Source organism: Lampris incognitus, chromosome 11 (genome assembly GCF_029633865.1).
Source record: "Lampris incognitus isolate fLamInc1 chromosome 11, fLamInc1.hap2, whole genome shotgun sequence".
Taxonomy (NCBI): Eukaryota; Metazoa; Chordata; class Actinopteri; order Lampriformes; family Lampridae; genus Lampris; species Lampris incognitus.
Window position 1 is genome coordinate 26,076,701 of NC_079221.1, and position 13,644 is coordinate 26,090,344.

The 13,644-nt window shown below is 44.6% G+C and overlaps 2 protein-coding genes across 2 annotated transcripts; both read left to right on the plus strand.

Annotated features, from left to right (window-relative positions):
• Positions 1-556: 556 nt before the first annotated feature.
• Positions 557-6,555, plus strand: dbi (diazepam binding inhibitor (GABA receptor modulator, acyl-CoA binding protein)). Its single transcript, XM_056289142.1, has 4 exons — positions 557-682; positions 2,738-2,855; positions 3,050-3,112; positions 6,161-6,555. The coding sequence occupies exons 1-4, from the start codon at positions 668-670 to the stop codon at positions 6,232-6,234; spliced, it is 270 nt and encodes an 89-aa protein (XP_056145117.1). The 5' UTR covers positions 557-667; the 3' UTR covers positions 6,235-6,555.
• A 122-nt stretch (positions 6,556-6,677) lies between these two features.
• On the plus strand, positions 6,678-13,618 carry tmem37 (transmembrane protein 37). The gene is made up of 2 exons (XM_056289141.1): positions 6,678-7,314; positions 11,079-13,618. Exons 1-2 carry the CDS (start codon positions 7,294-7,296, stop codon positions 11,781-11,783), a joined length of 726 nt encoding a protein of 241 aa, XP_056145116.1. The 5' UTR covers positions 6,678-7,293; the 3' UTR covers positions 11,784-13,618.
• The last annotated feature ends 26 nt before the right edge of the window (positions 13,619-13,644 follow it).

Genomic DNA, 13,644 nt, shown 5'->3' on the forward strand with positions numbered 1-13,644 from the left:
AGATCAGTCTGATCTCCCACTCACTTCATGGCACTCTGTAAAGATAGACAGAGAGAGAGAGAGAGAGAGAGAGAGAGAGAGAGAGAGAGAGAGAGAGAGAGAGAGAGAGAGAGAGAGAGAGAGAGAGAGAGAGAGAGAGAATGTCAAAGCCGGTGCAAAATGAAACGCAACCTGAATGTGTTAAAGCGTATAAATCAGCAGCATTTCCTCTGAGGTTTTAACACAACTCTTAATTTAGTGCACATGATAGTAGAGTGTCTCTTTCTAGAGTCAATCCACCCTATGGACATATAACAGCAAAACACCTCTGGGTCGTTAGTTCAGGGGTACACAAAGTGGACAGAGGAGAAACTCTAATTAGGATATAAAAATGAATGGGTGCTTCTATTGTTTCAATTCAAAATCTAATCCGACGCACTGCCATAACCCCTTCGCCCCAAATTCCGTCAGTGACCTCGCGTTCCTGCTACCAGAGGTTTGATTGGTCGCCGTTATCACCCCAACCAATGATTAGCCTAGAGGTGACGTCTTTCTCCCAATCAGCCAATGGCTTGGAAGGAGCGCTTGCGGTCGAGTGTGCATAATCGGCGACGGCGGAGTGGCACCGCTTCGAGCTGTCTGTCCTTTCGAACGGCAAGTGGGCCTCGCTGCGAAGGGTTTTGTAACAATGGCCGATCTTAAGGTGCGTATTCAATTTGTGATATGTAGATGATTTAGCCCTATTAATTTCCCATTTTTGAACAGGATATAGCAGGTCGGAAGTTTGCTTTACGTCTAAGCAGAATGATTGGCACCCTATGGAGCTGCAGCCCATCTAAAAACGTGCCCTTGGCTGGATCGCGGGTACCGTTGTTAAAAAGCATGGTGACAAAAGTCTATTGTTCCCTAAACGACGGCTCAATGCGTCTAAAGGACTGGCGAGTCCTGGCGCCGCCGCACTCATGTGTGAACACGGCGGACGGATTTCTCGTGGACAGAAGTGTGCTGAGATGGGCATTGTCAGTCCTTTTCGTGTAGGGTGTGGTGGTTGGACGTTTTACAGCGCTTTTAGGCTATGATGGTATTTGCGGTGCCGTTATACAAAATACCGCCTCCGTTATTAAGTAACGTCAAGCGGTTGCGTTGAACTCGACGGTATTATCCATTAAACGTGTTCGGAGCAGGACCCTCGCTGCGTTTCCACGGCGCCGCGTAGGGTCCACGTCGGTTACTGAAGGTAGCGAACAATCAAGCCCACTCCAGAAATCGGAAGTGGGTCTTTTTCTTCGATCGGATTCGTAGTCACCGTTTTACATAGTCCTCGTGCATTTTTCCTGAAACGCCTTTTCGCGAAGTTTTTTTTAAAGGTGGGAGGGTCAATTTTTTTGTGTTTTTGGGGTTTTTTATATTATCCTGTAGTTTTCCCTGTTTATTAAAATCCGAAATGCTTTGAATACATAGGGAACGGGAACGCCACTGGGAAGTCTCAGAATGATATAAAAACCTCAAAAATACAAAAATGAACCCCCCTTCCCCTTTAACAGTAGGTGAGCGGAGGGCTGCAGAAGCCTGTGACACCCATATTGTCAAGTGCAGTTGGCCCATGTGTGTCTCTGCAACTCGATGTCTCCCCCTCTTACCCGAGGCCCAAGGAGCTTAGTTTTATGTTGTAGAGCCCAGTAGATTGGCTTTGGGGATTTTTAATTCTATAGTGTTGCACAACATTGTTGTGCACCATTATCGTATCGTATTGTGTTGTTAATACTGTTGTGTTAAACTTTGGCCTCTAGCCCACTCACATGGTGCTACTGCAGCTGAATAACAAGATCTAAAGTCAAGATGCGTTTATTTTAACGTCTTAGCACAAAGCTGGGCAAAGACCTTTCTATCTGCAGTCTTGTGCAATACTGTCTCTTGCCTTATTCTGGGCCACCACCCAAACGGGAGGTTTTGCAAGCGTTGGCTTTGATGAAGACCTGGCTCAGCGTTTACCAAAGCTTGAATTTAGCCATGTTTTGCGACACTTTTTTTTTTTGGACCTCAATTACTTAACCCGCTAATGCCACTGACTCACAATTGGTACAGGGTGGCACAAGCATTGTGACGTTAACTGAATCAGTGGGGTCATTGTACTTAGAGGGCTGTATTGGCTCGGGTCTAATGGCTCTTTTCAGAGATTCATTTCTCGGCCAGATTGAGCAAAGCCCTTTTCACTCAGAATGAAAAGATTTTGAGGCCAAGGCGATGGTATCCCTCAGCTCTTCCGGTCATCCATATGTTGGCTTTGCCAGGGGCTTTCAGGCTAGTCTGTGTCAGATTGGTGTAGTTATCACTCCCAGAACAAAGTTCAACTTGTCAGCCATCTCTTAACAGCAGTCTGTTTTTTCTTGCAGCCATTATCCAACTTGTGTTTAGAATCAAAATCAGTTTTGTTTGCAAAGTTTTTGCCCAACATGAATTTGACTGGATGTGCTTAACTGACATTTGGATATAACCCTTAAAAAAGGGAAATAAAATAAACGGTAGACATTAATATAAAAAAACAATCTTTTTGGTGTTCTCTTTTTTTATAAAATTCTGAATGACTTGTTTATTAGATTTGCTCCCATTTGCTAATGTGAGACATGCATAAATATAGAAAATGTGAATAACATCTGCTGCATTAGCAGACAACCTAATTAAGTCAGTCTTTTCATCTTTTTTTAGCAACATTTCCTGTTTTCTTCTACAATAATATTGATTTTTGTCTCCTATGCAGGGTAATTTTGACAAGGCGGCTGATGAGGTGAAGAAGTTGAAAGCAAAGCCTGAAGATGCAGAGATGCTTAAGGTCTATGCCCTGTTCAAGCAGGCCACTGTGGGTGATGTCAACACTGGTGAGATGCTGACTTATTGAACTCACAGCTTACTGCCATTTTTAAACCTGGGAAATGAGCATGACAGAATTGCCAAAGACCTTAGACTGTGGGCAGAACTGACATAAAGCTGTTGTTTTGTTTGTTTGGTTTTTGTTTTGTTTTTTTCATTCGCTCGGATTTAAATTTCATACTGTGTTTACCTTTCCCTGCAGCTCGCCCTGGGATGCTGGATTTCACTGGGAAAGCCAAATGGGATGCCTGGGAGAAGATGAAAGGTACCGTGTAGATGAGGCTTCCATTATTGCAAGAACAGAGAGTTTCTGTGTTGCCACCACTCCACCTAACTACCCTGGTCCTTGCTAAACTCTGATCTTACAAATGAATGACAAACTATGTAACGGCAAGCAACATATTTTTGAGTCAACAGTTTGGGCAACAAGAAGTGGCGTTGTTCCATGATGTGGATGCATATTTACTAGGGATGCAATGGTACACAATATGTTGTCGACCTGTTCATTATGCCCCCTACGGTTCAATACGCACACGTGAACTGCGGTATTACGATATGCCTGTCATTTTCCTATAATTTCTAAAATTTGCTTATTTCACTGCAGACTGCATGTACGTTGTACATGCAGATCTGTAGAACATGTCTGGAGCCTGTCAGCGCTCTGTATGCAAATACGGGGGGGACTACAAACAAATATTCTCTCAGCTCCATGTGACAATGGCGAGCGCTAGCGAGACAAAGAAACAAATTTGAAGAGGTACCGCTGTCTTTCAAATCCGCTGTGTGGGAACATTTTGGATTCGGCGTTCAATATGATGACGACGGTAAGAAGACAGTAAACAAAGTACAGTCTGCAAGCATCACTTTGCCCCTGTCGGCTACTCAAGTGGAAACACTTCTAACATGATCTCTCATTTACATCTCCATCACCCAGCCGTATCCCTTGCAGGTGGAGCAAGGAGAGTCGACTCATTAGCTAATACACAACAATCTCTCACTGCTGCCCTCCAACGACAATTTGCGAGAAATTCAGAAAAAAAAGAAAGGCATTGAAAATGAATTGACACACATTTGATGTTGCACTTTATGCACTTTTTACATATTGCCTATACAAGTATGTACCATGTTTACTTAAAATGTAGAAGGCAAGGGCATCCAGGTGGCATGGCAGTCGATTTGTTGCCTACCAACATGGGAATCGGCAGTTCAAATCCCCGTTTTACCTCCGGCTTGGTTGGGTGGCCCTACAGACACAATGGACCTATCGCTCAGTCCTGCCCCTCGAATGCAGCTGAGCCAATGGCAGTGTAGTACCAAATGCACGTGGGAGCTCACTCGGACATCTAGAGCTAACGACTCCATTAAGTAGCATCAGAGTTGCATCAGAAGTCGTGGTTTTTGTGATGTTTTATGGATATAAGTTGAACAAAAATGGTCAAACGATGTGCATGGGGTACATGCAACACTGATATGAGGTATCCTGAGAGGATAGGCAATGGGGTATATTTTATCTCATTTCCCAAACCAAAACAAGACAGAGCCAAATGTCTCCGGTGGATTAAGCTGTGTGGCAGACCACACAGTCAACTCAACGTTTATCTTACCCTGCGGTGCACGAACAATGCTGGTCCTGGATGATGTTATTTGCAATCGTGATGACCATGAGATGAGGCTTTTCTCTCTTGCATTGTGATCTGTAAATTCTCGCCTCCAAGTTAAGCTTGTCACCCACCATATCTAGTTTTAAATTTTGTACATATCCCTCCGTAGCATAGTGAAGTCCTTTTTGATGGCTTCTAGACGAAATCAGGTCCTTCTGTCTCCAAAAGTTATGTAGCCTCATGGGATATAGTTTTGACAGCGATAGCTGCCGTTACAACTCTCTGGTCAGCCCGGGTACCTTGTTCGAGTTAGCAACAGTAACTAAGGGGGGGCAGGGCTTAGCAATAGGTCCATTGGCCATGTCTGCAGGTAGGAACCTGGATGTGGGTCTGTGTCCTGGTTGCTGCATTTGCGCCTCCTCTGGTCGGTCAGGGTGCCTGTTCAGGGGGGAGGTGGAACTGGGGGGAATACTGTGATCCTCCCACGCACATGTCCCCCCCCGATGAAACTCCTCACTGTCGGGGGAAAAGAAGTGGCTGGCAACTCCACATGTATCGGAGGAGGCATGTGGTATTCTGCAGCTCTCCCCATATCAGCAGAGGAGGTGGAGCAGAGACTGGGACGGCTCAGAAGAGTTGGATAATTGGCTGGATACAACTAGGGAGAAGGGGGGGGGAGGTGTGTAAGCCAAAGCACCTACAGTTTGTCAAAGACAAGAAGCACTTTAATTTTAATATTTTGCTTCCCTTGATTTCTTGCATAAGAGACAGAAACCAGGCCTAGACTGTCATGATGCCATTTCTCTGAATGGAAAGGGTTTTTACCCCCCCTTTTTTTTTTCCCCCCAATGGTGTCCAGCCAATTACCCTATTTTCCAAGCTGTCCCGGTCCCTGCTCCACCCCACTGCTGAGCCGCGGAGGGCTGCAGACTACCACATGCCTCCTCCAATACATGTGGAGTCACCAGCCACGTCTTTTCACCTGACAGTAAGGAGTTTCGCTAGGCCCGGCGGATGTAGCGCATGGGAGGATCACGCTATTCCCCCCCAGTCCCCCCCCCCCCCGAACAGGCGCCCCAACCAACCAGAGGAGGTGCTAGTGAAGCGACCAGAAAACATATACCCACATCCGGCTTCCCACCCACAGACATGGCTAATTGTGTCTGTAGGGATGCCCGACCAAGCCGGAGGGAACACAGGGATTCGAACCACTAATCCCTGTGTTGGTAAGCAACGGAATAGATCGCCATGCTTCCCAGACGCCCTTGAATGGAAAGTTTTATTTGTCTATAGGCAAAATAGTTTGTTTAAAGGGTCATTTGTTTTTGTTGTTTTTTTTTTTCATAAATATAAAGATACCAAAATTGTACCACTTCTGTGGCCCAAAAACCATGATACTTAATGAACCGTGGGCCCATTGTACCGTTGCAGCCCTAATATTTCTCCCCAGTTTTCATAACGAGTGCAGCTAAACACATCAGCCAGCGCCTAGATAGTCAAGGCACGTTCAGGGGCAGAATGAATGTTAGATGGACAATGCCATAGTTAATCTCGCTAGATTTCGTTGTTGTAGCATTTCCCTGCGAAGCAACGCTTCCTTACTGTTCCTTCACCATATTTTGCTTTACCCGTTTTCTTGACTTATTCAATGCCTTCTTTTTAATCATCATTTTCCATTTGTCGTTCTTCGTTTGTCTCTTGTTTCTAAACAGGAAAGAGCCAGGAGGATGCCATGACCGAGTATATCAAGTTCGTAGAGGAGCTGAAGGAGAAGTATGGAATCTAGTCGTAACATGAGCATGAACTGCCTGGTCACCCACTGCTGTCTGTGCAAAAACGCTGTCTATGAACAGCACTGCGGTCAGCCCACGGCTTGCCCATGTGAAATGCCTTAAATCTGACAAGTGTGCCCTGTGCTACTGTGTTGCGCAATGCATGTGAAATCCCGGGGGGGACCACCAAGTGGTCCTGCAGAGATTTTGGGGAATGAGCACCACCTTTGGAAAGACAGAAACCGTCCTCCACCAGCAAACAATATTGTACAGTCACTGAACTCTTGTCCTATGAATATAAAAGCCAGACCTCTTGTTTTGAGAAAAAACAAAAAGTTGTCGCTCTTGATTTAACACACATTTTGTTTTGCAAACTCAGAGCTTGCAGTGATGGTCTAACTGTAACTTGACTTGGGTGTGGGAATGATTCACAGTAAGGGAAGGGTTACTTTCGTACAATGAGCCTCATTTTTTTTCTTACCTCTAGTATTCGCTGAGTTTTATGGCCTTTTTTGATTTGGGTGAGAAAGGTCAACGGATGCAACATTATTAAATATCAAGTTGTTAAGAAACGTACGTTTAGCCTTATCACAGTGCTGTCACAGACAAGTTGATATGATGGATCCAGCTCGGGCAGCGGCTGCATCCAGTTTGTTTACTGTACATATGTTTCATACAAAGGCACACATATTGGACATAGTTGGGGGAAACGGTCACCATTATGACGGTTTCACACGGTCCTCTGAGGGTTTCACAGAACTGACTACATTATTGTTCACAACAGTGACTCTCTGGCAGTCTGAAACCTAAAATCCAGCCTCCGCCCCGGGTCTCGTTACCCTGGTAACCAGTGTGTCAGATTTAGGGCTTTTTTTTTTTTCCAAGACCCTCCTCCAAGACTTGGCCGAGGGTGGACAGGAAGGAGCTGTTTCAGAAGTCTATTCTCTATGAAGGGGCACTGATTGTCTTCCAGTGTTTGTTAATCATACACTTAAGACCCACATTTCCGCTGAACTTTTGACTTGATATCTGAGCACGTCGCATTTCGGAGGGAGACGCTGCTCAGGACAGAAATGACTGCCATTAGTATCAAGGTAAGATGGTTGACTTTGCATTAGAATAAAACTTAAGGACCAGTTGGGCCCACTGAATGACCAGATAATTCCAGTCAATGTAAGTGTAAACCTAACTAAATTTAACTGATCATATACAAATGTGTAGGACTAATTGGGATGGCTTGATGTTTTCAATTCAAAAAGTTTACTCCAATTGTAACATTAGCTGCAACCGTTTGCGAGGAAATGTCACGGCTGTTTCGTAAAACTTAATCGGCTGCAGTCCGTAAGTGTTGGTAGGGGTTTCGTGCTACAAGCGAATATCGAAGCAGCAGGTATTGGGTTACATGGAAAACACCAGTTAGCAAGAAAGGCTCCCTTATTCTTTGGGATCAGATTCACAATGTTTTGTTTTTGTTTTTTGAGGGGAGGGGGTAAATTGTAAGTCAAAATGTAGTAATAATGATAATATAAGCTTGTTACCGCACCTTTCTAAACAGCGTTACAATATGCCTTACACAGCAGGATAAAATAATGCACAGGCTATATCTTTAAAGAACTTTGAAAGTGCTCCTCCTGTTTGTTTGAATAAATCGAGCCGCTGTTGATGTTCTCTGCCTTGAACTTGAACTTCACTACTCGGCGTGCTGCTACAGGTCCATTAGGGTTAAAGCTGAATTCTGTGATTTTCCCCAATCTTTTCCTCCCTCGATCAGCCGGAACGACAGAGGTTTAGCAGCCATCGTTGCTGGTGTGCCATCAGCTCAGTAATAAACAGTTCCCACGCTTGTACCAACCAAACTATATGGAAACAGTATTGTACTGTAATATTGACTGCAGGTTTGGTAGATTATCTGTCCAACAGAAGTGTCGCCACAATGTCCTCATAGTTCACCATAGGAACGTGTTTGCCGCTGCACCAGTGTTAGTATAGTGTTAGTATTCTGTAATTGGCCTCAGTGTTTGTTTGTTGTTGTTTTTTGGGGGGGGTCCCGTTTTTTCCCCCATTTTCCTCCCCAATTGTATCCGGCCAATTACCCCACTCTTTCCGAGCCGTCCCAGACGCTGTTCCACCCCCTCTGTCGATCCGGAGAGGGCTGCAGACGCCTCCTCTGATACATGTGGAGTCGCCAGCCGCTTCTTTTCACCTGACAATGAGGAGTTTCGCCAGGGGTGGACGTAGCAAGTGGGAGGGTCACGCTATTCCTCCCAGTTCACCCTCTCCCCCGAACAGGCACACCGACCAGGACACATACCCACATCTGGCTTCCCACCCGCAGACATGGCCAGTTGTGTCTGTAGCCCGACCAAGCCGGAGGTAACATGGGGATTCGAACTGGCGATCCCCGTGTTGGTAGGCAACAGAATAGACCGCTACGCTACCAGGATGCCCTGAACCTTTGTTAATGGAGAAAGAATCCGGAATCCAGCTTTATTATTAAATGGTTTATACACTTGACCTCAAAGATCAATCGTCTGCTTCCTGTGGCCTTTGGCCTGAGACGTGTAATAATAACTCTATTCATATAGCACTTTTCTAAAACAATGTTACAAAGTGCTGTAGGCTTATGTCAAGGTTCGCTGCCACCCCCTCAGCATGGCGTCTCAGAGCCTCTTGGATTTGTATTGAACATTTGGTCATATTTATATGTATGGACGGTTTTTTTTGGAAATTTGCCATAGCCTACAGACGTTTAGACAAGAATTTTAGTATTTATGAAACTTTTGGGACTCAAGTTTGTTCAGGAAAATGTCCATTTATCTTATGAGAGCACCTGAGCACATATAAATTATACATGTAGGAATATCTGATTTTGTCATAGTTGCATTTTTGGGGTAAGGGTAGAGGCTATTTCTCAAAGGATGTTAATGAATAAAGGGACGTTGTGTGTGACGTTTAGTCAAGTTGAAGTCAAAGTGTCAATGAAAGATTGACAGTATACCTGAACTAGCTGAAAGTTATGCACAAGGTTTAGCCTCTGCCGCTAGAAAATTGAAGCAGGTTACATCATAACTAAGTTTCCAAGCACCAAATTATCAATCATAACTAGCACAAACAAGATAGTTGGGAAGTATTGCGGCAACTTCAGAAATTAGTTCCATAAATCATTTCGACTTCTCCTAATGAAAAATAGCTTTGAATAAACATAAAATAAATGAAGATATGTTTCACTATACTGAGATTTTTTTTTTTTTTGCAAATTAGATATGTCCTGGAGATAGATACACCTTATCATTTAAGGCTTAAATTGACCCTTGGACTGTGTCAAAGCCCAGCATGACAATTCAGCATGTTCATTCAGTATGTTTCTCAATACTGAAGCAATCGGTGAAGTTTTTGTCTGTATGATTCTAAATGAGGTTTTAATGAAGTCTGGCTCCAAAACAGTGAATCTAGTAACAACTGTACTTATTGATTACAAAACAATGCAAAAATAAAAGTGAACGCTTGATTCAAAAGTATGTGGCGTCTTCCCCACACATCGCCAAAGAGCAGCGCCGTCCCGTACAATGTCACCATCTGAGGGCCAGAGCCCTCCGAATATAAAACAATAAAGCTCTCCTGCACACAGTAGGTAGGCAGAGATAATATCAAGTGAGAGTGATGCATAGGCATATCTGACTCGAATGGCAAGGAATCACTCATGAGCAAAAGACAAAATTAAAAGCAGACAACAGTCTCTCGAGAGGTCAGGGCCGAGATCAATTGGAACTGAGGACACAATGCAGACAAGTCTCATCACCCCCATCACTGCACTGCTACACGCTACCTGCAGCACAAGATCTGGACTTGAAAACAGAGGACAAAGAGAAGGAGACCAGGCAGACTCATGTGATCACATCAACCACGCAGACAATTGGATACCAGCTTGGAAGGGTGCAAAGGTTTTTCAGGGAAGGGAGTAGAGCGTAGGGGTGTTTCCAGTTGGCAAGAACTAGAGTTTATTGCTTATTAGAAACACTAACATAACCTTGCATTGAGACTACGACCCTCCCAGTGAGGAGGTGCTATGGTTAAGCATCAACAAAGCTGACCTGCTAAGCCAGAACTAGTCAAGCAGTGATGAAACGTAGGATTTTAGTTAGATTTTAAGGAAACTATAGAATCAGCCTTTCAGATTTCAACAGGAAGGCCATAACAAAGAGAAAGGGAGTGGTAAGAAAATGTTTCTGTCTGCCAAGATATTTCTGGCTCTGGGAACACAGCCTGAGCCCTGGTGCCATTATTATTTCTATCCAGATTTTTTGTTTTTCCGGAACAGTAACACAACTGCTAACAGACCTAAATAAAATGCGTTTTGAGTATGCACTTGTTTCAATATGACTTCAAACTCTGAATCTGAAAGGTTTTCATTTTTCTGTCTCTGAGACATCAATCTGCTTCTCTGTTGGAATAGGAGCCTTCCCTCTTTTCTCTCAAGAGGGGCTTTATAGACATCATTTTGAGGTATAACGATAAGTTACACCATTCCAACTAAAATCAGGTGTTACAATAACAAAGGACAAGTATGAATATGAAAGAAATCTTTGATGCCAAACATTTTATGAATTTGGAAAGAACATTTAATTTGGTATGAGAACATACATTTTTACAAACAGATTGAAAAGTAACAGCCAGTGTTGGAACCCGACTTGTGAACGATTATGGGTGAATCATTGGTTCACACAGGAAAAGTGGAGGTATTAAATAATGCCAATGTATACAAACACACCTTCTCTCCACCAGTTTTTCCACCTTTTCTCCATCATTTTATCAGCTAAGCTTTTTCAGTTTCTTGACACCTCCATGTCATCTACTGTAGGTCCAGGGAGCATCCTCCCCAGAAAGAAAATCCCGCCCTCACTTTCTGGAGGTCCTGGTCCGCAGTCTGATCATCCTGTGTACAGCCATGGCCATTGTCCTATCCTCCATGGCTGTGTGTGATGGCATCTGGCTTCAGACGACAGGGGGTCGCACGTTTGGCCTGTGGCATTTCTGCACTATGGAGGCACATGTGGCTGAGGGAACAATGGTGGTTGAAGGTGCCCTAACAGCAACTGGGGATATTGTGGTGGGGCAGGACCAAGAGGCCTTTAGTGTGCATGGAGTTGAGGTAAATCAACAAAAGCCAGACCCGCCTGACTGCACCACCCACCTAAGACAGTCTGGGGTCACTGGGGTGGAAACGGGTCTGGGCCTGTGTCGATTTCTAGTCTGTTCGGCGGTGGTAGCTGCCATCTTCGGCTTGGAGCTCCAGGTGATTTCCCAAGTGAGCAAGGGCCGTGACGCAGCCTGCCGGTGGTACCTAGGGTCGGCTCTGGTGCTGGTGGCGGCAGTGATGTCTGCCTTAAGTGTGGTAGTGTTCGTGGTTCTGCTCCAAGGGTCTGTGTCACCAACAGGCTTCACCCTCAACTTCTGGTGCCAAATCACCACAGTCTTCCTCTTTTCCCTGAATGGGATAGCAGCACGCCACATTCATTCTATGGCTGTGCAAGCCCCTCCTAGTGGCACCCTGGGAAAATGCTAAGAGCAGGTCTACTGGTGGATCTGTTACTTGGTGCACATGTGAGTGTGCTAGAGTTCATCAGAGGAGCCTTTGGGTTAGCTATGTACATTCTTAGCTAATATTCAAAGAGATATTTCACGCATATTGCCACACTGATGAGTTAGAAAATCCTTTACTTTAGGAGCTTTGGGTTCAACCCTCATAACAGTAAGCATCCACTCTCCAGAAGTGTTATTGAGTAAGATACTGAGTATCTCCCAGTGGCAGACATGCTGCCCTGTATGTCACCCTGCATTTCTGAGGTGAGAAAAAAGTCAAATGCCTTTTCTTTTTTGGGGGGGGGGGGGGGATAAATAGAGTTTCACTTGTGATTTGTAATCAGAACGTTCAGTTGGTGGTAGATCTGTTTTTCCTTAACTGTTGTGGTGATATGCATACTTAGAAATAAGAGCGATCAAACAAAATCCTTTTTGTGAGCAATGTGTTTAGGAAAGATAGTCCCATGTTAGCCAATTGTAGTTGACTGAAGTGGCTGTAAGACACTAACTGGTGGTCAGATTTACTGTAAATGCTTATCCAGTTAAAAACGACAAAAATGGAGGCCACAGCGACAGGTGGCTCCCTGGTTCTCCCCAGCTTTGTGTTTCTATTTTTCTTCATGTACCTTTACTTGTTGACCTCAATATTGATACCAAATATTGAAGGCCGTATGTGGATATATTCTGTATTATGGTAAACGTTGTTAAAAAAAGTTTTCAGCAGCCTATTGCCTCTACATAAACATTAGATTGACTGCATATTCAAAATATTCTGCTCTTTAGTGTTGCAATACACTTTTACTTTTGTTAATGGCCTCACAGTTGTGCAGGAAATTACTAGAAGCCACCAGTCATATGGTGGTAAATTTTGTCTGTGTTTGTTTAGTTTATCTAAGATACTTTTTTTTGGGGGGGGGTTCCCCCCTTTTTCTCCCCAATTGCATTTGGCCAATTACCCCACTCTCCGAGCTGTCCCGGTCACTACTCCACCCGCTCTGCCGATCTGGGGAGGGCTGCAGACTACCACACGCCTCCTCCAATACATGTGGAGTCGCCAGCCGCTTCTTTTCACCTGACAGTGAGGAGTTTCACCAGGGGGACGTAGAGCGTGGGAGGATCACGCTATTCCGCCCAGTTCCCCCTCCCCACCTGAACAGGCACCCCGACCAACCACAGGAGGTGCTTGTTCAGCGACCAGGACACATACCCACAGCTGGATTCCCAACTGCGGACATGGCCAATTGTGTCTGTAGGGACACCCGACCAAGCCGGAGGTAACATAGGGATTTGAGCCGCTGGTCCCCATGTTGGTAAGCAACAGAATAGACCGCTACGCTACCCGGATGCCCCAGATACCGGCCACTTTGACAGGTGACCACCCATCTCCATCCTACTCTGCTCCAAGAATCTAGTTGGCAAACAAAAGTGTTGGCTACTGGGTATTAGCCACAATGGCCTCAGGACAAAAATTTTTTTTAACTTTTTTGCACTACAACAAAAAGCTTCACAAAAGAAGTCACTATCAGAGTAGGAAAAAAATGTACAACTGTGGCAGTTGGGGGATTTTGTCATTACAGAGACTGTCCTACTGGAGGACGTGTCTCTGCAAGCATCCTGCGGAAGCAGGGTACTTCAGAGGGGGATTTGCTCCCAGGGATAATAAAGTGTCACACTGTTACATTTACTGTAACTGTCTCTATACAGTTAACTTCAACTCAATTCAATAAGTGTTTGGTGGTTGAGCAGTAACAGGACAGAATCATGTCAACGAGTCAATGTAGAAAACCAAGCAAAACTATACTTTTCAATAAATCTTTACAACAGAGGGCGCAGACAGGTTTTTT

What these genes read in the sequence shown, in the direction of transcription:
- dbi (XM_056289142.1), top strand. An exon ending in TGTGGGTGATGTCAACACTG is followed by an intron (nt 2,856 to 3,049) that starts GTGAGATGCTGA and finishes CTTTCCCTGCAG; the next exon opens with CTCGCCCTGGGATGCTGGAT. An exon ending in TGCCTGGGAGAAGATGAAAG is followed by an intron (nt 3,113 to 6,160) that starts GTACCGTGTAGA and finishes GTTTCTAAACAG; the next exon opens with GAAAGAGCCAGGAGGATGCC.
- tmem37 (XM_056289141.1), top strand. Translation starts at nt 7,294, where the DNA reads ATGACTGCCATTAGTATCAAG. An exon ending in TGACTGCCATTAGTATCAAG is followed by an intron (nt 7,315 to 11,078) that starts GTAAGATGGTTG and finishes CATCTACTGTAG; the next exon opens with GTCCAGGGAGCATCCTCCCC.